General features: G+C 36.5%; 1 protein-coding gene across 1 annotated transcript; it reads right to left on the reverse strand.

Moving 5' to 3' along the window:
• Nucleotides 1-1249: 1249 nt before the first annotated feature.
• Nucleotides 1250-25777, reverse strand: LOC127660238 (zinc transporter 9-like). The gene is made up of 19 exons (XM_052150368.1): nucleotides 25675-25777; nucleotides 24296-24454; nucleotides 23896-24087; nucleotides 22673-22720; nucleotides 17821-17920; nucleotides 17535-17627; nucleotides 17351-17433; nucleotides 17201-17259; nucleotides 13553-13620; nucleotides 13068-13170; nucleotides 12894-12949; nucleotides 12663-12798; nucleotides 12529-12568; nucleotides 12113-12184; nucleotides 11901-12008; nucleotides 10300-10465; nucleotides 9389-9518; nucleotides 3593-3706; nucleotides 1250-3052 (listed from the first exon to the last, which is right to left on the reverse strand). Exons 2-19 carry the CDS (start codon nucleotides 24402-24404, stop codon nucleotides 3008-3010), a joined length of 1722 nt encoding a protein of 573 aa, XP_052006328.1. The 5' UTR covers nucleotides 24405-24454; nucleotides 25675-25777; the 3' UTR covers nucleotides 1250-3007.
• Between the last annotated feature and the right edge of the window lie 740 nt (nucleotides 25778-26517).

The following is a 26517-nucleotide window of genomic DNA, read 5'->3' on the forward strand; positions in this document are numbered from 1 at the left end:
TTGTACCATTTTAACATAAAAATACGATGAGGAACGAAAATATATTCCATCCTTTATTGCTAACAAAAGGCATCCATGTACGGTAAGAGATCAGACCAGTTATATTTGAGAATCAATGTTACAAAAATGGCCTCAAAGTTATCACTGAGCATGCTTAAATGCATGTACTTAAACTGATTATGCTAAATAAGAAACACCGTGTGTGGTCATGTAAACACAAAAAAATGTGTTCCTTTATCGGTGTAAGGTCATAAACAGTGTAAGAATAAACCGGTGGACACAGGTAGATTTTTGCCCATTACAGCGAGTCTGCACCTTACTGGTGTTATCCGAAGTGCACATGAGTTGAGCGCATGTCTCTTAACGGTTTGAAGTCATAATCAGAGAATAACTCAATTATTTCAAATCTCAAGTAAACACAGTTTTCTTGCTTAATGTAAACGTGCTTCATTTACATTTTTGAAGCCGAGTTTGAAATCTATTCACAAAACTAAAACTAATTTAAAGGCGCTAATGCAATAGCACGCAACAGTGCCTGCCCACTTTTCCATCTGTTTGGGTCCCGGAAGTACTTTTCCCATTAATTTATACCATAGACTTTATATAAAATCCTTAATAAAAGAGTTCAAAACCATGAACCAAAGCAACAAGCTGCGAGGTGAATCATAACATTGCAAACTTTATTTTGAAGCAAAAAAGTATTTGAAGACAAAAAAAACAAAAGGTACAAGACTGTGTACTTACCATCTTTTACAAGGGCACATACTATTAAACAGGATATTTAAAGAGTGAAGTTGAAATAACATGGATTAATGGCTTCAACAGGAACATATACCATCGATTAACAACCTCAGATCTCACGGAACACCCTTCTTTAAAGGTTTATAAGTTATCAGTTAAAATCAATTTGTCTGTGGAAAAAATAATTGGGATTTTTACTTGCAGAACCAGACTATTCTATTGTCACCTTAAAAGTGAAATTATCTCTGTGTATATACAGTGGTCAAATGCTGATTTGTAAAAAATGCTAAAACTATGGTGATCAATAAATTATGAACAATTTACTGCCGTTGCCAATTTAAAATGTAATCATCAAAAGTAACATATTTTTTCAACGTAATATAGTCCAATTACAAATACTTGAATTTGTAATCTAAATATATAATCCAGATTACTAGAGCACTGTATTTGTGTGTGTATGTGTGTGTATATATATATATATATATAAGACAAATATTCAGTGGTTTAATAAATTAATTGCAATTTATTTGTCCATTTTATTTAGCAGCTCCAAACAGCTCAAAACATCCAAACAAAAAGCAGTCTGACACAGTGGAATAAACATATTTAAAAATATATATTGTCTTCAAGGCCTCTCCAAAGCTAATCTGAATTTCATCATTCAGCTAACCTTGCATGTGTTCCTCCAACCTGCATCACATGTAAGAAATGTTTGTTTGTTGTTGGAAGAAAACATATTGAATTGGTAAGAACTGTTTCAAAGCCCTGATCATGTTACAATGTTTAAAAATCTTATACTGGGTAGACTAAAGCACAGGAGAACACAAAATATCTCTAACACATTTTCTATTTTTTGCAAGTTTACTTATAAATGGTTTAACTGGATTTTGGTCTGAATGCTTTTAACTTTTTTCTGATATCAAACTCTTACATGAAACACTTGCGATTACTGTATTTTCACAGTTACAGATTATTTACAATGGAATAAACATCAGGGCATGTGTCACAAACTAGGTTGGCAACTTTACAATGCAACCCCAGGATGTGCTTGAGTGACTTTAGAAACAAATCTTTTCTTTGGAATTTGGGCGCCAATACACAATCACTTCCTTCATTCAGTTACACAAAATTACACAGCTGACAACTGAATAGTCTAAAATGCACTTCAAAAACAGCATAATAAATTTAGTACTGTTAGAACAGGTGAAGATTTGCAAAGCAGACTGTATCAGAAGGGACCGTGGCCGATGGGTATCTGTTTTACTAAATCTGATTATATAGTTCTCTCTTATAATGGTGTATAAAACATACCATTATAGTAAAAAAAACTATATATTGATATATATATATATATATATATATATATATATATATATATATATATATATATATATATATATATATATATACACATGTATTTTGTTTTAAAGTGTGTTGAAATCGATAAAACATATCAATTTAGAATTTGGATATACTCTCCAAACACTGGTTTTTGCAATACATTATTTATAGTTCACCCTTATGTTATAGAAAGGCATGCAAAAAATGTTCCTACTCCCTGAAAGATATTAATGAAATAAGTGTCCTGAGATATCTCACCGGTCTCTGTAACAGCTCTACTTTGTAAACTGCAAACAAATGTGTCCGCAGCATCTGACGCTTTATGCTTGTCAATCATTTTGTGCGCTCTCAAAGTATTGTAGTTGCAGCAAATTATTGAGGCATAATGCATTTTTATGCCATATTGTTCATAACAGTTGTCAGTTGAGGGCACCATTTCACTACTGTTGTATTTCACTACTGTTGTTTTTAACAACTGTTAAACAGTAACAACTGCTATCATTGGAGTTCTGTTTTTTGGAATGAGGGGATTGTGGCTAATCCAACAGCTCAGTCTCTGGAAGTAGAATGGCTGAAATCGCTTACAGCTCCTTTAACTTCATTCAATGATGACATCACTTGCATATGCCATTGGTGTGCATCTGAACAACAAATAAGCAACTTTTTAAAAATATAATTTAAATCTAAGCTTTGAAATAGTAGAATGGACGCTTCAGAAAGTTACCTTTCAAGTGCACTATTTTTTACAGTCATTATTGGCTGTGGGTTTGCTAGTATACCACAATTTCTGAAACCACGTACAGGCTAGTGTTTGGGGGATGTGGGACAGTAAAGAAAGACTTCATTGGCTGGTTGGAGCGAATGGGGTTGCTTGAGGTTTGATAACTTCTTTTTGATCCCCACCATTCTTTCATGTGTTATAACATTATAAAATCTCCAGATCCACATGCCGCACCTCAGGATTGCGTTGCTGTTGGAGATAAAGAGCAGGAGTCAATTAAGGAAAAATTAGGATAAAAAGTGCTAAAAGTTCTAAGGCATTCAATGAATCAAATTAGAAACATTACTCCCAGGATATCATGAGATCCTAAACAATAGCGTAATATTCCTCACAGATGCAAACAAGATCAGTAATCCATTACCAAACTCTCCTACCACTGCTGAGACATCACATACAGCACAACGAAAGGCAAATATAATAATACACTCTGTGAAACCTCAAATCTTATTTTTCTGTTACAAAATTAAACACTGCAAGAGTGACACTGGAAGGTTTCACTTTCGTTTATTTGAGGAGTCATGGTTAAATAACAGCTGAACTGGTTTTCTTTGTGTGTGACTTAAACGTGGCCACTATGTGCGTGATGTCTGCTGAATGTAGTGTAGAATTCATTTTGACAGCACAGGTAATGCTAACCAACTGGAGATGGAATGCTTATGTTATGCATGTGTGTGGAGAGTCATGGTGGTCAAAGATAAGAGAAGTTTGAATCATTGCCTCAACACCTACCTTGAGCTCTTTCTCAAGACGGTCCACCTCAGCTCCTAAAGTATCAATAATATTCTCCCCATGCTTCAGCATAAAGTTCTCCAGCTCCTCTAGTGTCTTAACTTGCTGAATGTCCTAGAGGAAAATGAACACATTTATGCACTGTATATTCACAAATTAATGTACTATTGAAAATTGCTAACTAAAAGTGACTGAGTAACAAATAGCCTCGGTGTCAAGTTACATTCACACTGGCAGCAATAATCTAAACTGCATATAATCAACACCACATTCTAAACTGTCCTGCATAACAGAGCGACGACAGATGTGCATGAGCTCATGATGTTTAAAATGTTCTTGTTTCATTTTGTCTCTCTCTCTCTCCATTAACTCTGTTCATTGACAAAAAGGCAAATATCAATAAAACTCCTATATACCTGAAGTCATGTTATACCTGACAAAACTTGAGCAAATCTAGCATTTTCTTTCTGTCGAACATTCATATATCTTCCTCTGAAGCGCATATTCTATCAGCTTGTATCAAAACTGCATTTCTCTGACTCACAAATGTTGCATGACTTCAAGCAGGCAATCTGGGCCATGTAAACTGAAAGCTGTTATCCGCAGTAGCGCGAGAGAGCAACTTTAATGTAAAAGCACTTCTCGTGCACTATGAGTAAATTTTATGTTCACTGTACAGTGTGCACTGTATCTACAATTAGTTTGATTCGGTCTTTTGTGAGTGTGCTGAATAGTTCTTGGATTTTGTAACAAGCTTTCTCATTGGTCATAATGTATGAATGGATACGGAAGTGTTCAGTAAAGACTGAGTCATGGTGAACATGAGCATGTGTGTCAAGCGTGATTCATGACATGGTGTCAGAAGTGGGATTTAGCTCAGTGGATATTGATAGATTGTAAAATTAGTGCCTCAGAGAGAGAAGTGAAGAGCTGTACAGTCGAAGACCATGCTTAAATATTCACCTCCACAGAGTTTCCTGTTTGACAGGCAGAGTGAATGGCCGGAGTGGAAACAAAGATTCATGCACTATAGAACAGCCACCAAATTATCATTAGAGGACGCCGACGTGCAGGTCAGTGCTCTCATATACTCCATGGGGAAGGATGCAGAGAATATATTCAAATCATTCACGTTCAATTAAGATGATGACAGAGATAACTACGAAGCAATGTACTGAAGTTCGACGAGCAGAATAAACGATGTATAAACAAACGCACATGCTTCCCACAGCGTTCGTAAGGGGACATTAGGAGCTCTCAGAACATTGTGATTTTGGTGAATTAAAAGACAAAAATATCGGAGACAGGATTGTGGTCGAATTTAGAGATAAGTCTCTGTCAGAAAAGCTGCTGCTTCAAGGAACATTGATGCTCACAAATCGAAATGGTACGTTGCCACGAGCTCATCAAAAACAAATATAGAGCTAAGTGAAACTAAATAAGAGGTTAAATACTCCCAATATGATCATGGCAGAGGAAGGAAAATTGTAGCTGATAGACAAAGAAGAGGACAAGGTTACAAAAATGAACAGAGTGAGATGAGGAAATGCACAAGATGTACCAAAACACATAATCAGAGAGAATATTTTCCTGCCAAAAAACCCAAATGTCAAAAGTCAAAACCGTCAAAAAGATTGGCCATTTCACTGTGGTTTGCTACACCAAGACGGTGCAGGAAGTAACATCTCATGAAGATGCTGGGTCAGAAATGTTTTTGGGCTCCGTTCAACGACAGGAAGCACCCATTCTACCACGAACAATCGATATTTTCATGAATGGCAAACTCACTAATTTCAAAATAGACTCCAGCATAGATGCCACCGTAATATCTGAGAAAAGCTACAAAAGCCTGAAGAATAAAATACCACTGAGTAATACAAACATCATACTCTGCAGCCCTGGTGGCAAGCTGGAGTGTATGGGACAACTGAGAGTAAACGTGTAAAAAAACCTAGGTACTGGTTGAATGCATATGTAGTGAGAGAAGCCCACGTTGGAAATCTGCTGAGATGCAGTACTGCCATAACAAATGGAGCTAATAAAAAGAATAGATGAAATAAAAGAGCGCGTGTTTGGCTCTTTGGGACTGATGGCTTGTGAACCAGTTAAAATAATGCTTAAAAGTACAGCTGAGCCATACAGTGTCCATGTAGCTTGTAGGGTCCATGTAGGGTACCAATCCCAATGCTCAAAAAAGTCAAACAAGAACTGGATAGAATGGAGCAGCTGGGTGTGATCGAAGAGGTTTCTGACCCCACTCCATGGTGCGCCCCATTGGTGCTTGTCACAAAAAGAAACAGAGACATCAGGATATGTGTCCACCTCAAACGACTGAACAAAGCTGTTATCTGTGAAAAGAATGTCCTGCCTAGTTTGGATGACATTAGCTTCTAAACTGGTGGCGAAGACAGTCTTTTCCAGCTTGAATGCAGCTAGCGGTTTCTGGCAGATCCCATAAGATGGTGCCAGCAAGAAGTTGACTTTTATAACCACTTTTAAGAGATTCCGTTGAATATCATTCAGTATAAGTAGTGCTCTAGAGACATTTCAGAAATGCATGACTGAGCTACTTCGAAATGTTGAGGGAGTATGCTGCTACATGGATGACATCCTGGTATATGGTCGTACACGCGAAGAACAAGACCAGAGACTTGATGAAGGACTGCAGGCAATTCAGGGCTCAGGGCTAAAACTGAAAAAGCAAAAATGCAACTTTGGCCAAAAGGAACTGAGTTTTGTGGGACATTGCCTCAGTCAAGGGGGTATTAGTCCCGACCCGGAAAAAGGTCTGTGCTATACGCAACCTCAGCAAACTTCAAAACCTGACTGAGTTAAGTCGGATGCTGGGAATGATTAACTACCTCTGTCGCTACCTGCCACACAGCGCTACTGTGCTACAGCCATTGAATGAGCTACTTAGAGCTGATGCAGCATGGCGATGGGACAAGAGTCAAGAAGAGGCATTCATTGTTCACGGCCACAGTGCTGGCATATTACAACGTGAACAAACCAACAATCGTCATGGCCGATGCCAGCAGTTATGGATTAGGGGCGCATTGATTCACGATGGGAATATGCTTCCAGTGGCCTTCTTCTCCCGTACTCTGACAGCTGAAGAGAAGTGCTAAGAAAGCAGATGAAGAGTTGCAATGTGCGCTTAAAAAAATATAAAGTTTTCCAATGACATATGACACATGGTTATTTGATCAGTTTGATGTTTTTACCAATTACTATAAAATGTACAGTGCAAAATTATTAATAAATTATCAAAACAGAACACTTCTGATTCGTCTGCAAATTGCAAAGCACTTGTTCAGTTGTGTTCATAATGCCTACATGCATTGTAAAGTACAGCTTCTAATCTTTAAAACGAGACCTATTTTGTGTTGTAATTATTTTTTTCTAAGCAGGCTTAAAGGCACAATCTTTTTTACAAATTTTAAAGAATTTGTATAGTGTTGCAGTGTTTAGTGTTGTGGTTTTTAGAGTAAATGTAGTGTTAAATTATCATTTTAGCAATTTTATTTATTTTACTAAATTGTATACCCATTTTCTACCCAATTTTGGAATGCCCAATTCCCACTACTAACCACGGTGCGGTTACTCACCTCAATATGGGTGGTGGAGGACAAGTCTCAGTTGCCTCCACTTCTGATAGTCAATCCGTGCATCTTATCACGTGGCTCATTATGCATGACACGACAGAGACTCACAGCATGTAGAAGCTCATGCTACTCTCTGCAATCCAGCACAACTTTCCACATGCCCCATTGAGAGCATGAATCACTTAACCACGACCATGAGGAGTTTACCTCATGTGACTCTACCCTCCCTAGCTACTGGGCCAATTTGGTTGCTTAGGACAGCAGGTTTCCCAACCACTGTGCCATGGCACAATAGTGTGCCATGAAAGATTGTCAGCTGTGCCGTGGAAAATGATCAGATTCCACAAAATAAATCGGGGCTCCGGACTGAGACAAATTTTCGAACCATTTTTCCAAACAGTGTGGTTCAACTTTGTAAGAGGTGCAACTACACAGTTTGCTGACTCTCTGGTTGTGCTCTGTCGTTTTTAGTTTCGTACAGGGCAGGATCGGTAATCTGGCTTACCTGGCATTTTCCCGGGGGTCCGACACACTATGTGGGTGAACAGGGGTGGACTAGCCATCGAGAGAACCGGGCAGGCCTGTGGGCTGGCCACAAAATGGGCGAATGGGCGATAAGCTGAAATGAGCCGCTTTATGCAGAGCGGGCCACAAAACGGCACCGCGATATGCCGAAGGGGGCTTCCCAACAGGCCGATTTTTCTTCCCAGTCCACCCCTGGTTCCGTATGAGAAATATCATACAGCAGATGTTCAAAAAGCGAAAAGAAAACCACTTTAACCAGATCAGTCAGCGCTGCTCAATGGACAGATCAGCACAGAGATGTGCATTTACATGCGGACTGGTCTCGAGCGCTCAGCTGTGCAGATCATCATAAACAGAGCTGCGAGAAGCAAGGGCTGGGTCACAAATTCGGCATTGATAATTTGTTTAAAACCTCTATGAAAGGTGTCCCCATGATGTGTCGATGATTAAACCAGTTTAAAATTGTATTAAACAGCCCCAACATTCTAAACAGCACTGAATAGAAATAAAGAAGAAATCTGCACAATGAATAGACAGAACTTTTAAGGTTACAATCCACACATCACAGATAATAAAAAATATATATATACCATTAACTTAAATCAATATAATAGTGAGAGATTACAATTTAATTTCTGGATGTTTTTCTTATGAAAAATGCTATAATTAGTTTTATGGTTAGCCTACTGCCAATCATGGTTTTACTTTTGGTTACTATGATCTTATTGCAAATGCCACAGTTAAAACTATGGATACAATGGAAATTTTCATTCTGTGTAAAACCTTTTCTAATGCCCGCTGATTGTAGAAAAAGGCTTTGTTTGTCTTCAGGAGGACTGTATTTTAATCATTAAGATCCTGATAAAAAGAAACAGTGGAAGATAACAATTTTTCTTTCAGTTGGACCATTGCGACCAACTCAACTGCTGGTGCGACTATTTGTAGTATTTAACAGCGGTACTACCACTCCTAAATGTTAGTCTGGAGACATGTAAATAAATATGTATATATACACAAAATTATTTTCTGTGGCATTGCAAGAATTAATTTTCAAGGACAAATATAAAAATAAGAAAAGATGCAAATTTGTTGTTTTATTCATTACCCAATTAGCACTCTTGCCACCTGTGATCTCATTATACACATACCTATGTGACTTGACTTGAATAGCCGAATTTCAAACATTATGAGTAAACACGCAACTAAAATAGACAGAAAACATGGAAGTTCTTGAAAAGGAAAATTATCAAGGATGGGGTGTGCCATGGGATTTGTTTAATTGTTAACACTGGCTTAGGAGACCTGACTGGAGTCACTCAGCACACCCTGGATTCGAACTCACGACTCCAGGGGTGGAAGTCAGTATCAATACTCACTGAGCTACTCAGGCCCCAGCTATTTTATTTATAAGTTGTTTAAAATATTAAGTTGTGTGATATATGGGTATTATAATGGCCTATCGGCTACCCTTCTCTCTGATATCTGCATTGGCCATTAAAAACCATATCGCTCAACCACTAACAGCTACTTGGCAAATTCCAGAAATGTAATTGCTGTCAGTGTGAATGTGCCTTTAGATTTCATCACTTGTGCCGAAACGTCAAGCTCAAAACAAACTGTGCAAACACTGTTGTTTTAGATGCTGTAGATGCCTCTCAGAACTTACATTGAGGATCTGTTCAATGTCTTGCTTCTCCAAGTATGAGCGTGTAACCACCCGCCCATCAAAGTCCACCTCCGCCTTGAAGCGCACTTTACTAAGTCCCATATCTGTAGCTTTCACATCATGAATTGCCCTGGAGAAGAAAAAAAAAACCCTGATTTAATCAATTTCATCAAAGCAAGAAACAAATTGATGCACTCTTGTCCAAACGAGATTACATTTGAGAATTACATCCAATGAGTATAATATGCAAAACTCTGATTTACAATAACTCTAATTTTACATTTTCTACAGAAAATAAGTGGTGCTTTTGTTAAAAACCTCTGCCATTATGCTAGGGTGTTGTGTGTGGTTTTTCCAGGGTGTTGCAATGTGGTTGCTAAGGTATTATGGATTGTTGTTTTAGTCAAAAGAGCCCATCCACAAGTCTCTCTGATAAGGCTATGGTACCTCATTCAATGCAAGTCAGAGGGATATTTTAGCCCATTTTGTCATCTGCCAGGAAAAGCCCTTAGGCCTGATTGCATTAGAAAAGTAAGAGCATACCTCTCCACAATAAGCCATGCAATTAGAGGTATTATTCAAATCAACAGCATAAACAGTGTGGGACAAGTTACGTGCCCAAGTCTAATACACAGGCTTAGGGGTTTATTCAAATCCCTAACACTAAGTATGAGCAATAGTAATACTGATGCTTGCCTTATCGAGCAAATACTGTATGTCTGTGCATTGTACAGGGTAGTGATTTTGACAAGCATTTGAAGCTTTAGCCCATGGTTGCTTTTGCTTCCTCAACTATATTGCTATGATCTGTAGGATGGCAGCTTGTTTACTGATTAAGCTCTTATTAGGCAGACTGTGGGATACAGAGTGGACACATGCAGCAAGAGACGGCAGGGACAGTAGGGACTAACCTGACTGCAGGGTCACTTTCCAGGAATTCTGTGAGCTTCTGCACATGCTCAGCCTGGATGGAGCGGCCCAGCAGAGCCTCTGTGTTAGTGTAGATTAGAAATGCAGACACTACTCCTAATAGGGTGCCTACACCCAGAGAACCGAGACTATCATAGTACGGGTTGCCTAAGTAAAAAGTGGAAGAGTAAAAAGAGAGAGATCATATTATTGAAGCTTTAAATGAGAAAACAGATGAACACATGTATACTGGCCTATGTACTGTAAGGATTACTGGATTTGTATACATTGCAGGCAAATATGATTTTTTGACTGGACTGCCAAGAGTCCAAGGTCAATCTGGTAATTCGTCAATCATGGCATTAAACATAATTATGTTTTTATGTTTGTTTATGATTTAACATAATTCCAGCTTCCGTAGCTATTTTCATGGTGAATCACAGGTTAACATTTAATAAAAGGTATGGTTATTTAAAACCTATACGAGGGTTTTGATATCCATTTACAAAACATGGTCTCACATACTGCAGTCATGTACAACAGTATATCATGCTTTTGTTTGAAATGTTTATTGCTATATATTGTTTCACATGTTTTTTTTAAGTAATATGCAGTTTGTAGTGTAAACTTTGCAGTACACAGTATGCTAGTATTTTATTCTTAAAGAACACAAAAAATTGTTTTTAGAAGAATATCTCAACTCTGTAAGTCCATACAATGCAAGTGAATTGTGACCAAAACTTTAAAGCTCCAAAAGGACATAAAGGCAGCATAAAAGCAATCCATAAGACTACAGTGGTTAAATCCATATCTTCAGAAGTGATATGATAGGTGTGGTTGAGAAATAGATAAATATTGAAGTCCTTTTTTATCATAAATCTCCACTTTCGCATTCTTCACGCATATCGCCACCTACTGGTTGGAGCTGGTCAAAGGTGGAGATTTATAGAAAAAAGGTATTTAAATATTGATCTGTCTCTAATCCACAACTATCATCTCGCTACAATAGACACTAATTTAATCACTGGAGTTCCATTGATCACCTTTATGTGATTTTTAAAGATTCAAAGTTCTGGTCACCCTTCTCTTGCATTGTATGGTACTACAGAGCTGAGATATTCTTCATAAATATCTTTGTTTGTGTTCTGCAGAAGAAAGAAAGTCAGACACATCTGGGATGGCATTAAGGTGAGTAAATGATGAGAATTTAAATTTCTGGGACAACATATCCACACAGCCAGAGCATTTAATGAAAAGGAGACCTCTAGTGGCAAAAAAAAAAGAAAGCTCAGTAATTTCAAATAAAACAATGCTGTTTGTTTCACAGTTGATTACACTCCAATAACAAAAAAATCTAGTAAATAACAGGCATTGCCACCGGGCCTGTTCTAAAGCAAGAAAGGGTCTACTGAATAGAGAATGTTCTAGATCTCTACACAAATTTCAAACAAAGCCTTGAAAACCACAGGTTAAAAAAAAAGCATTGAAGGGGATAACGCTCAGTCCTATATGGTTATTTAATCTGCAGCCTGTCAGTGTGCTGCTTTAGAAACTCAAGAGTCTGTGCTATAGAGGTAAAGATGTGTGTTTATGTGTGAAATACCTGTCAGAGAGGTCATTCCCATGCATCCAGCTGCCAGCACCACCCCCAGCACAGCAGCAGCATCCTCCAGCAGGACAACATTAGTGCTTGGGTCTCGGCTTTGCATCACTGCCATACACAAACAAAAAAAGAATTAAATAGCTGCTCATCTACAAACAGTCCTAAAACAAAAATTAGCAAGGCCATTAGAACATCCAACCAAAGGTACATACCGTACTCATAAAAGGACAAGTCATGTTTATTTGCACCCTTCTTGATCTCGTTAATGGCCACTAACAGAGTAGCTGATTGGGAAAAGAGCAAGTCAAGTTTATTTATATAGCACATTTCATACATAAAGAAAAATTAAAGTCATATAAATAAAAACATAGGCATATACCAGCTAAGTTTATAATCAGGTAAGATAAGCATTTACTTTTTTTAATTGATTGCAACACATACATTTAATCAAGTAAAAGAAAATGTAATCAGAAAAAAAGTATGTGTAGCATAGTGCAGAAAATGAATGATATGAAAATATTGCATCGATATGTAATGCAGGAGTAATTACATATTGAATGACTGGTCTTTGTGAATGTTGATACAGCTATTTCTCACAAAAAAAATGTAAGAGGAAAACACATCTCACCTCCTTCAGAGACCAAAGATCCTGCTAAGATACAGTATGCCTGCAACAAACACATAACTGCGATATAATATTACTGATTTCAAACAATTAGTCTATCTGTACACATTTACAAGCTGACACATAAAGCTGCTAACCCAGAGCAGAGATTCTATTGGCTGAGGGTGCAGGAGTCCCATAATGCCGTGATACCAGGACAGGCCAGCCCCCATCATAAAGATTCCCACTCCACTGATGAGAGAGGCAATGTAACGCATGTTGGAGAAGCCGTACCTTTAATAAAAGAGGACAGTCTGCTTAAACATGACCATGGCGGAATCAGCCTGTATGAGATGTACATAAATGTGATAGAACACATAAAAACTTACGGGTGGACTGCATCTGGGTTTCGGATAGATTGACTGATGCCTAATGCGAGAAGAGCCTATGAGAGAGAAAGAAACAGAGATAAATAATTATCTTATATTATGTGCCATCTTCACCATCCTTCAACAATTTAAGGGAAGTTAAAGCTGATAAAAAAATGGTTAACGGCAGCTCGCCTGGTTACAGGTATCAGCCAGCGAGTGAATGGCTTCTGAAAACATACTGGCAGATCCGGTGTAAACCCACGCCAACAGCTTGAAGAAGAAATTCAACCCATTTCTACAGATTTCAGACACAATTAAACAGATTTATTCAAATTAATGTGAAGATAACTCTCCACTTTATGCATTTATTATATACATTAAAATTCTACCAGCAACACATTTAAAAAAATATATTCTTTATGATAATGTACTAGACACAGTTCTGTGACGAGGATGAACAGACAATCAGTACAGGGCGGATCATTCCTCATGTGAGAGCACATGCATAGTAACTCAATATCCTTAATCTAATTAGATAGATGCCATGTGGCAGGATTCTCAATTATGCATACAGAAGTCCTGCCTTTGTTTTCTAAATGAGGGCACCATTTTGTTTGGGCAAATCCTTTAAATAATATTTTGTGTATCAAGAGTGTATCAACATTGATGAAGCTTACATGCATATAGCTACCATCACCACTTTTCCCGGCCCTTGTAGAAATGTTGTCCTCTGCACTGATCGAGGCTATTGGAGACATGGAAGATTTTTAAGCCCATCTGTGCTTTATGACCAAATAGGCAGTAGTGTGATATGGGATCAATAAGCAATAAAAGGACACTGTAGGGAGATAAAACCTGAAGGCATTCACTTCATGAATCATGAGGACTAAATTAGCTTTCATCTACCTAGAGTTATTAGAGTATAAAGTTGTAAACTTGGATATAATTTTACAAAGATGAGGATAGTAAGTGATTTAATCACATTAAAACATGTTAGCATGTATAATGTTTACATCTTGCATAGGGGAGGGTAAAAATATGAATAGCAATCAACATTTGAATGATCTCGATATCAATTCTTAAACCCCAAGATCGATCTTTTACTCTTATGCGTAAACCCGCCACTACATTGAGAGGAAATCACTCAAATTTGCAACCAATTTTTGTGCTATGTGACTAAAATGTTGATATTTTTCAGGGTATCTGCGGGTTTGAAGGAATGAAATTTAAGACTTACGGCCAAATAAAAGTTTAAATAATTTAAGACCACTTTCGCAAAACCACAGAGGCTACTTGGATGTCTCTGGACATATTTGTTCATATTTATTGTGCATTTATGTTAATAAGGTAATACAACATTAAAACTCTAAATGAAATCATTAAGAATGCATATAGCCTAAAGTATTTAGCTTATATTTTGACCATTCTCTTTAGTCACTTGCTTTCCAGCAAGACGTGAAGCAATAGACCAATCATTTGGCAACATCACCGCTTATGTCAAACACGGAAGTGAAGGCAATAACCTGCACAAAAAATAAACTTTTATCAGATTACATTGTTTAAAAATTATTCCGAGGGCTCTCGTTTACTTCTGTGGCTTCAAGATCATCAGAGATGAGTGGACTGAGATCATTTCAACTCACAACTTTGCAGCAACAATTTATAGCGAACATGATTATATTTGTTATTAACTCATTTCATTATAGTTTTAAGATGGTTTTGTGTCCTACTTTCGTTTAATCATCTACTCTGTCAAATTTAACACAAGTCAGCAGGCTTTCTGCCACCACATTGCACATGTGCTGACATTTTTGTAAATAAGAGGATTGGTCTATAGACCTTTTTCAGAGTAGCGCCATGTTTGATTTTTAATGGGAATGAAGTTGTGAGGGATAGACTTACAGTCTCTTCAATGGCATGCATGTGTAAAGCTGTAAAAAGCCAAGATCCCATCTGATTTTCCGCAATTTATGTTGTCTGGAGTTTGTCTACTGAGTGTCCTTGAAAACATTTTCTCAATGTTTTATCTGCGGAACGATCCAAAACACTTTAAACTGCAGTACGGCCGATTGAAGAGACTGTACACATCTATCCCTCATAGCCTCGTTGTCAATCTCGTCAAAATAAATATGGCGCTGCAGTGAATAAGGTCTAGCATGTGCTGAATAACTTTCATATATCTTTTCTTGGCAGATACCTTTAACAAATACTTTAACAGGTAGTTAAAGGGCAGTTAATTTATAAAATGAAATTTCAGTCATCACTGCTCACCCTCGAGTCTGTATGAATCTTTCTCTGCCGTGGGACAAAAAACGAACAAAACGTTTAGTCTCATTCACTGTCACTGCATCTTTTGTACATTCAATGAAAGTGAATGGTGACTGAAACTCCCTAATATCATTTTTTTGCTGTCCGCTGAAAGAAAGTCATACAGGTTTGCAACAGGATGAAGGTAAGTGATGACAATTTCCATTTTTGTGTTTTATCTCAAGTAAAAGTCAAAACTCGTCAGTTAACTTAAAAATATCAATTTAAAGTTGACAAGATGTATTTACATTTTTAACAGATGAAATTATGAAAGAGAAATATGCTGCATAAATATTTATTATGTATATTAAAAACAGATTATATATAAATATTAAATATAATATATTTTCATATTATGTATATTATAATATTTACATAATTATATAATTTTTTTGTATATTATTACAAAAAATTATAGTTGACATTCAGATGGCAGAGAAAATACCTGTATATGTCAGATCTAGAGAGGTGGAGATGATATAACAGGTGTAACTCTGCACCTGAGTAGTTCTGATAACTTTAAAATTATTGTCAAAGGTAGTGTAAAATAAGGAAGCGCCACAATTTGAAAGGTGTCAAAAGACGCTCCAACCTCACGTGCTTGCAAATTGCAATGTTGACAGCTTTGTTATTATAAGCAGGAGCGATAGTGTCAGTGCATCGTTTGCTTACAGAGACACAGAATAATCCCATTTGCATTTCTGATTAACAGGTTTATGAAGGTTTAAATAAATAACATAAAATAAAAGGTTTCAGTACAAATGCGCTTTCCTGCATGTGGTAACACTAAACTCAAGTGTCAGCTGCTAAATGACGGATGCACGAGAGACGATGATTTTGACTCATTCAGATTCTGCTTTAAGCATCTCCTCTATCCAGCCCCAAAATTTAAGACATTTAATGGCCTTCAATTTTAAAAAGTAATTTTAAGACATTTTAAGGACCCGTAGGAACTCTGTATTTGGCAAATGGCAGGTAAATGTTTTCACTCAACAGTGAATGTGTAGTATATTGGTGAAATATTCAACAGTGAGATCCTTTCACTGCGTTTTGAGAGTAAAAGTTGTTCCACGCTTCCAAAGACGAGATACAAGAAAACCCATTTGTCATTGAATAATGTCTCTATTAATACCCTTCCTGTTCTTTACAGTCAGTTGTTGATCAAAAACAACAAAAAAATAGACATTTAACTCTAATCATGAATGGTACAAATGAGATAAAGCCATTTGAGTTCTTTTGTTCAAATATGCGCTCATCTACAGATGCTCTTTACATAAATGCCGGTTTCAACAAATCTATTTAAATAATTGTAAAAAGTATAAATTATACAATTGAACACTAAATATGTTACAAAAAAGAATTCTTGAAATATACTTTTTTTTATTATTCATTGAATACATGGATTTGTCAATTTTTTAAGTGAGTAAAATTTGTATTTTCATAATGTACCTAGTAAGAAGGTCCCCTGTATAATTAACAACATTAGTTAGGAGAAAATTTCTTCCAGATGTAAGCAAAAGGGATATTATAGCTGAAACATACCCATGAATAGATATCGAATCAGAATCTAATTGAAAGCTTGTGAATCGGAATAGAATATAATCTGGAAATCTGTTTCAAAACCCAAACCTAGTCTCGTGGCTATACCTTTCAAACTGGGTGTATTTTAATATTTATGGACTGGCCCCATTCACTTCCATGGTATGTGCCTTACTAATACTGTATTTAAAAAATAAATAAATAAATAAATAAATAAATATATATATATATATATATATATATATATATATATATATATATATTTTAAATAAACGAGGAACAAGTTGAAATGAATTTTTGTCTGTGGATGTAATAATGAGTGAAAGTAAACATGTTCGCAAGCTTATTCAGAAAGAAATATACAATAAATGACTAAATATAAATGTAAGTGACACATTATATTAAATACACCAGACACTGGTAATAAGACATTAAAATCTAAGTGATAAATTTAATTCTATGCTCACACCCATGCTCACCTTTGTGTTTCCCCAGAAATCTTTATACTCCTTCAACAGCTGCTGACTTCTAAAAATGTCTGTTGAGTAAAGAGTGAGACAAGCGATTTAGTCAGTAGACCACATAAAAAAAGCTAAATGCATTTTGCTGCACTAAATGTAGAGACATACTTTCTTCATACTCCCTTTCCACATGTTTCCTGAGATTCCTCTCTCGAGCAAGTGCCTCTTGACTTCCCCATACATCCAGCGCTCTACATAAATTCAACAACATCATACACATTAATGACTAAATCTATAATTTCACAAACCTGCACACAACGTCTATGAGCATATTAGCAGATTAGTGACATACTTTGCCTCTACATCTGATCGCAGGAATACAGTGAAGGCCTCGGTATCATCATGGGGACTACGCCGACGGATCTTTCTAAGCTGCTCAAGGTCACTTTGAAAAAACAAAAAGGACATATTGTGAGCATAAATGCACACAAACTATTAAACCAGCATTAGATGGTGCAAGGGCAGCAAATTGCATGATAATTAACTATACAACTCCATTTTCTAAAGGTAAAATCATTACCTTTAGACATAAACACATCATAACATCCTTTGAGTTCTCAAACTGAACATAATATTACCTGGGTTTGAGGCAGAATTCGTTCATAGCTCTGACTGCAGTGATGAAATTGTTCTGCATATACTTGGTGCCATATTCTCTCTTTTTAAGGACAGCCCGTACTGTGAATACAAGGAACAGGCTGAGACACTTTAAAAAAAGATGTATGGTAAAGTTGGTAAGGATATATACTGATCAGCCACAGCATTAAAACCACCTGACTAATATCATGTATGACCCACTCATGCCACCAAAACAGCTCAGACCTGTCAAGGCATGGACTCAACAAGACCTCTGAAGGTGTCCTGTGGTATCTGGCACAAAGATGTTAGCAGCAGATCATTTAAAGAGGCCCTATTATGCTTTTGAGGCGTTTACCTTTCCTTTAGTGTGTAACATAGCTCTTTGTTCATGTAAAAGGTCTGCAAAGTTACAAAGCACAAAGTCCACGCAAAAGGGAGTTATTCTCTCCATCAGACAACACTGCTCAAGAACTACAAGAAACGTGCTGTTTTTAGTCCAGCCATTTCTTCAGTAAAGTATCTACGTCACTACGTAACACATTTGCCCACCCTCAAACAAACTTAGTTTTAGCCGAGGCCAGCACGAGTTGGGTTAGTGTTGTCACCATATCTTCACTGCGAAAGCAAAACCTCTTTGTTTGGACTTCCAAAGTCAGATGAATTGAAGAATCAGTGGTTAAAATTTATTTTGACCAATATTCCTCAGCAGTACAACCACAACCAATGGCAGATTGTCAAGTCGGTTACGCTTGAAAGACAGGGCAGTTCCCACTTTATTGGGACAATTTGACACTTCAGGATCACAATCTGTAAGTAGGCTTGATTATTTGTGGATTCATCTGCTACCAAGAGTTTAAAAGCAGTTTTGTGTTGCAGCTACGGTATACACCCACTTCACAGCTGTAGGTCTCTGCTAAGCTGCTAGCTAATGTTATTGTGTAAAAATAGATTTGTTAATCAGCTGCAGGCCCACTTTTACCAACAATTGTGTAGGATTTTGCAGATTGTTTATCGTTCTTACTATCATGAATGGTGATCAAGTGTGGAGATAATTTATTTTTACAAACAGTTATTTTACATCTGCAATCCACGGTAGAGCTCGGCTAACTTGCTAAAAAATCTTATATAATTATACAATTACAAGCTGTTATGTTACAGCCGTTATACACCGTAGTTCACAGCTAACTTTCTCACTAACTCTCTAATACTGCCAATAATGTCCAACTGGGAGTAAGCCTCAGTTCTCCGTTCATAGCTCGTGTGAAAAAAGTTCAGCTAACTTAGATGCACTGCGTGTCTTTTGCTTGAAGCTTTGTTATGTTCACAATAATAACAAGTGTTCGTGTAAGAAAGCTACTGAATAAAAAATTACCACTGTGAAACATCCTGCTCAACTCGTAATTGCAAAGGTGGTTCGGGTTGATCAGCTTGTTTTCTAATCTTTCATTATTAGACTCGGGCTAGAGCTGGTATATCAAAAACCGATGCCACTGTTACCATAGTTACAGTATTGTTTACAGAGCTGCCCAGGAATGCTCGGGAGCTGAAACTCGTTATGTTGAGGGGCGTTACATTTCCAACACAGGTGTGGTTGACCAATCACAACAGTCTGGGCCAACTGAGCAATCAGGGCAGACTGGGCTTTTCGGATAGTGGGGGGCTTTAAAGAGACAGGAGTTAAATCAGACCGTTTGAGCCAGAGGATGAAGAGAGGGAAAAAGAAATGTACAGTATGAGAAAAATAATGGTTTTTTTGAACATTAAAACATGTAAACCTATTCCAGTAGACCCCCATAATAAAATTATGAACCTGTAAATTTGCATAACATGGGCTCTTTAAGACCTGTAAGTTGCGAGGTGGGGTCTCTATGCATTGGACTTCCCATACAGGGCTCTACAGTGCGAGTATTTCACTCGCATTTGCCCCTAAAAATAGATATGTGCGAACTGGAAACATGATTTACGAGCAGTGTGCGATTAAAGATTACAAACGTAACCCCCCCTTTTTAAGGTATTTGTTTAAAAATTACAAAACCCACATTCCACAAGCGGAGTTTTCTGTGATGACGTGGTCCAGTCAGAGAGAGAAAGGTGAACAATGGAAAAAAGTATAGGTATAGGCGACATCGCATTTTATTTTAAGCAAAAAAGAGATAAGGAGAAAGAGGAATTTGGCAAGGGGGATTCGCAAGGTTCAACTAACGAAGTCTCTTCACAAGGTTTACCTGAGACGGCTAACGTTAGGGATGCTGAGAGCAAAGCTACCGTGACACCAGCTGTCACTTCAACGTCCACTGTAGCCGGTGGAGGGAGAACACATAGATTCAATGCAAATTGTCTCAAAATGTTCCCATGGCTAGAGTTTGAAAACAACATCATGTTCTGCAAATATTGTAGAGGGCAGAAACAGGTGGGCAACTCGTCCTTCGTGTCAGGAAACCCGCATCTGAAATAGTGATGGTCATTTGCGAACGAGTCGGCTCTTGTAGGTGAACGTTGGGAGTCGGCTCGCATATCAGCATCTATTTATACAAATATTTAAAAACAAATTAAGATACGAATAATCAAAAGATTTAAAAATAACGAAAAAAACTAATTAAATAATATAGGCCTAAATGCTCAAGCGCACACATTAGTTCTGACTGTCTGCTCAGATTAAAAGCCTCACCTGTTGTTCCTGTCAATCAGACACGCAGTGTCAACCAATGAACCAAAGATGCGTGAGGGAGGGCGGAGCCAATTTATACTGTTCATATTGTATTTGAATTGTTACATTTATATGCACTTTGTTATGTACATTGAAAAGTTATACTTTAAATGCACACGTGAAATAACATCCTTCTTTTTTACATTTATTTCAATTTGTGGGATGCTGCAGTTTTGCAAATTATTTATTTTTCTTTGATATGGTGCATTATTCTATTACCAGTAGGCTACTGCCGCTACATGCATACTACGCAGTTTGAGTAGGACATCAACTCCCTATGGGGGACACCAGAAAGTCCACCGGCTGCTCTTACTCGTTCGCTATACGTTATTCAAAGACCCGAAAGCAGTTGCGCAACACTGATGATCGCTTCATGCTCATATCACGCGTAGGGCATCAATTTGGCCAGCGGTGGCCCTGTCTATTATACTGTTCAGATTGTATTCGCTTTGATTGGTTAGATTTATATGCACATTGTTTATATACAATAAGTTATACTTTAAATGCAAATGTTTAATAGTATTATTTTTCTTACCAAATCAATGCATTTTTAAATAAATTTTGGTTAAGGTAGAGTATAATTTCATTTAATAATTTAATTATAATTGTTTTAACACCAATTATGAAAAGAGCCATCTCTAATCTGAAAAGAGATAGTGTAGCGAAACATAACATCTCATGGTGGCATATCCAGTGCTCTGGATGAGACAGGAGAAACAATCAGGTTCTGTGTCAGCAGCCTTGAGGAGGCAAGTGCTGCAGTCTGAGGAGGAGAAGAGGAAGCAGCTGAAAATAAAGATAAATGTTGCATAATTCATTGTGAAAGAAGAAGAACCTTTCATCAAATTTGGGCCACTTATCAGACTCCACCACAAAAACTGAGTTTACATTAATCCCACATACGACAATGTGTGGAGATGATCGCTCAAATTGCTGACATAATGAGAGATCGCTGGCTGACCTCTAAGTATGCCAGACGGTCAACATTCAAAAGCAGCTGGATAACTGATATACTTTGATTCTAGTAGGCATGGGTTCAATGTGTGATTTGGGAGGTATGTGCTGTTCCACAGATGTGTGTCCCTTAGTACACGCACACACACTCATACACACAGTATAAATATGTATGTAATAAATTGTTTGTTAATAAACTCTGTATTTAATTTTCACTGTGCTCCTAAATTTCTTTGTGTGCTCCTAAATGTTTTTCATTTAGGAGCGCATGTACTCCTTGGGAAAAAAGTTAGCGTAGAGCCCTGCCATAGTCACATGCTCAATCGGATTGAGATCTGGGAAATTTGGAGGGCAAGTCACAACACCTTGAACTCTTTGTCATGTTCCTCAAACTATTTCTGAACACTTTTTACAGTGTGTTAGTGTGCATTATCCTACTGAAAGAGGCCACTGCCATCAGGGAATACCGTTGCCATGAAGGGGTGTAATCTTTAGGTAGGTGGTACGTGGTTACATCCACATGAATGCCAGGACCCAAGGTTTCACAGCAGAACATTGCCCAGAACATCAAACTGCCTGTCAGTGGTTTTAATGTTGTTCAATGTGTCTATCATGATCATTGTTGGGTGTAATCCAAATACAATGTAATTAGTTACTGTTATCTAATTACTTTTAAAGTAAAAAGGTAGTGTAATGCATTTAATTTTAAATTCTTGTAATCAGATTACAGTTACTGACTTTTAATTAATTTGATTACTTTTAAGTATAATACAGGTTTATGCTAATTTCTAATATATTGTTTATGTAGAATACATGTAAGATGGCCCCGTAACAAGTCATTGTGAAGGACAAATTTGATGTGCTGAGTGTATGACTTTTGTTTATAATAATAGAATATATAGAAGCCTTTATTGTAAACAAGGAAGAAATATAAACATTATTTTGAATTTGTTGAGCAGAAAAGTGTTTTAGATAGTAACTTAAATGTAAAGTAATTAGTGATTACTTTTTCAGTGAAGTAATTAGTAGAGTCATCTGATTAAAATTTTTGAGAAATAATTAGTAATTTGTAGTGGATTACTTTTTTTAATTACCTTACCCAACCACTGATCATGATATACATTCTGATTAGACTGAAGGTGCTTCAGTACAAAGTGTCAGTACATGAAACAGTTCAAGACTGCACTTACCTTTCACTTGAATGCTTTCTGCTTTTGTCAGACCTTGAAGTTTGGATCCTTAAAAGTGAAAAAGAGAAATTAAAATATAAATAAAAGCCCTAAAAATTCAAATATAACACCAAAAAATAAATAATTATAACCTTAGTTTACCCAGTCAAGACAATGTTCTGGTCTTATTTCCAAAAGAAACAAACAAGAAATTATATTTTGCATATAGAAAATGAAACTAATTGTAGGGCCATTAAAGTGTGTTTTTCATAATTGAGATGTTTTTTTTTATGACTGAAATGTAATAAACATTTTGCTCCCCAATTCTCATAATGCACTGCAAAAAACAAATTTCAGTTTTAATTTTAAAAATCAGTATATAACATTATCTATTTTATTGTAATACAGTAAAAAACGTATTGTTATGGTTATGAGAATCACAATTGAAAACAATTGGAATAGAAAAACTAAAATGTCTGGACACGTTACGATAATGAGAATTTGGCAAGTAAAATGTGTGCTGAAAATAGATGTGTTGTATTTTTGTATTGTAGAAGTATCTAAATACAGGCTTAATTATCTGTATGCAAAATATATTATCATAAAACATTTTTATGTTTGCTGAAGAATTATGTATGAATGATACAAAATTTAATCTTTACTGATTTATGTGCATACAATAGTTCTTCCATGGACTATAAAAATGTAACACACATATACATATATATATATATATATACGCACACACACACATACTGGTATATTGATATAATCTTTATTATATAATTTATTAGATTGGAAACCTGCTTTTAGTGTTTAATTGTTGTACTCTCTTGGTATATTTTGCATAATATGTGTGAATGCTAGCATACTATATAAAAGGCAAAATGTATGTCTATTAAATTTTTATTTTTAAGTACAGTATGTTCAACTACAAGAGATAAGGTACACGCTTTATCCTGACCTATAAATGGAATCTGGTGCGGTGCTGATGACGATGTAAATCAAACATGTTTTGTTTCTGCACTGAGCACTTTTTTGGCAATTTTTCTAACAGATTTTTCCTATTGATTTGGGGTTAATTATGACTAAGACATTTTCTTAACAGGTTTTGTGAGAATAACCCAATAAATAAATTAGCCAAGGACTCACTCTCATATTTACAATGACAGTCAATGTAGCATTCAAACATTATTTGATAAATCCCAAATACAGGTGAAAGCCACTGTACATGAGGTCATTACCAGCTGCTTTTGCAGAGCTCTGTGCAGCTTGTGCTTTATCAGTGGGCTTTGGCTCCTCAGGGCCTGCTGGAGATCCATCTTTACCACTGCCTGATGTGGAACAGTATTGGACACCTGTCCACGTTAAAGACGTCACTCTGGAGTCAGGGAAGCTAAACCAGAGCTTGTGCAAACCTCCTCCACTTTTCCATCCTAGAGAGTGCATTCAGAATTTCTAAATGGACTTACAATTCACATACAAGCAGGCAATGTCTGCTGGATTATTTTTAACAATAATGTTCTACATTATGGTACCTAATGGAAACTGATACTTTTGGAATTACATGAAGATGTGAGATGTGAGCTCATAACACATAATAAAATACAATGAAAAACTTGCAACACAGAATAGTGCTCTTACCGAAACGTGGCTTTGCTATTTTGAAGGGTATTTGAGACAGAGGGACTCGTTGTTGCAGGTAGGCCCGGCAGAGGACTTGCCATGGTCTATAAGCCAGGCAGGGGAACATCCTCTTGATGGCAAGTTCAGGAGACACACTATGTCCATCCACTTTTCAAGCTGTTTTATTATCGACAAAGTGTAAATGCGTAAATCATTTGCTCTCTTCTGCCTGTTTCCATTCAAATGGCCTTTTATTTATAAAAATGGTGTGCATGATGACGTCATGCTTAAAAAGAACATTTATTTTGAATGGTGAGGAAAAGCAACTTTAATAAATAAACGGATGTGTACTGCGATTAAATGAATAGCAAAGAGTGGCCATTAATTTGTTCTCCATGGTACAAGATAATTGCGTTAGACTCCTTGAAGTGTCATGACGCAGATGTGTTTGCAGCATCAGATCTGTGCAGCTATGCCGTTTAAAACAAATCCATAACATTGCCAGTAATGCTTCATGTACAATAAATTAGCTCTCAAGGACGTATACTTTGTCGTCATGATTAACACAGGCTAACAATTGGGGTAAATGCTGTCATTTTGCTCTTACATCAGCCGATAAACTTTTTGATGCGACACTTTGTCGCAAAATACAAAAACAAAAACATTTGAATGGAAACGTGGTTACTGACACCTATTGGACATTTACATTACACTCTTTACATACATTTAAAACTCTTTCAGAACAACCCTCAAGCATTACAAATAGTAAAAGAGCATGTGGTTGTTGTAAGGGGGTGAGCAGTGGTCAGCAAACATTAGATTAAGCAATTTAGAGTAGCCTAATATGACTAGTCATGTGCCCATTCACATGTCTCTTGTCAGCCATGCATTAGAAAATAACTTTTAAGAAATTGATGGCCACAGTGGCTTAAGTCTATGGTGTCCACAATAATAGCCTACAGACAGCTCTTCTAAAATTAAAACACCTTGCCACACTATAAACACATCTGAAATCACTTCAGCTCATGGGATAGTGGGTGCCAATAATCTGGACTCTACAGCCTCTCCATGAAGTCAGATTTTAAAATACAAATGTCAAAGTTAGTAAAGTATTTTATACTCTGCTATGATAACAGTATGAACACTTCAGATAAGTAGGAGCATAAAATTACCACTCAATGATACACAATAATGAGCCAAGCAGAATATGTCTAGACATTTACATGCTTTGATTTCTATCAGATTAAGGTAACACTGCAGCCGGTGTCATTCAGTTAGCGTAGCCTGACAGCTAAAGCTTAGCAAGATGCTACAACTGCTTATGTAATTCTAGACATATTACACCCAGAATGCATAAAACAAATAAATAAGGAAGACATTCCTCAGTCATTCATTACCTTTATGAAGCTCAGTCCATTATTTGTTTATGGTGGTCGGCTAGCTCAACACTATCCATAACGACAGCACCAGGAAAACACCAGAATTACGAATTAAAGGCGGAGATCTCGCGAGGTTGTGAGTCATTGAGCGAGAGAGTTTGAGTTTCTCCACTGCGGCTGCAGTCTCGCAGAGAGGTCTGCTAGTGGAGGAGCCTATGGCAAGCCGCATTTACTTTTAACCATTCGCAGGAGATGAATTGTTAATAGTAATTACATTTAAACTTGTAAAAAAAATAATAATAATTATATGTTATATTATAATAATTTTTAATCTCTGTAAATGCATTTTAACATGTTTAATGTGGTATTTCAGATATCTGGAAATGGATTGGATTTGGGATATCAATAAATTGGAGGGTAATTAAATACATCTAAAAATGATTTTTTTTTAACTAATTTCAAGTACATTACTGATATAAAAAATGAAAATGTTTACTAGTTGTAATTCAATATTGGATCTAAAAAGTAATTGCTTTTTGAATAGAAATGGATGACTAGAGATAATGAAATTCTACTAGAGATAATGCAGTTAAATATATAAAGAATTACAGTTTTTACTAGTTGAAATTAAAAATTTTATATCAAGAATGTGTACTTCTGCAAGTGATGATTTACTGGATCAAATGTAATTACTGATATATAATTAGCATTTTAACTAAATTTAAATGTTGATATGAACCATTCAAATCCTGCAAATTATTAAAAGTCAATTTGGCTTCACTAGAGCACAAAGCAAACTAGTCATTTTGTTTAGGTTATAATAACATGATCAACATTATTATAACCTTGAGTTGTAACATT

Source organism: Xyrauchen texanus, chromosome 19, assembly GCF_025860055.1.
Source record: "Xyrauchen texanus isolate HMW12.3.18 chromosome 19, RBS_HiC_50CHRs, whole genome shotgun sequence".
NCBI lineage: Eukaryota > Metazoa > Chordata > Actinopteri > Cypriniformes > Catostomidae > Xyrauchen > Xyrauchen texanus.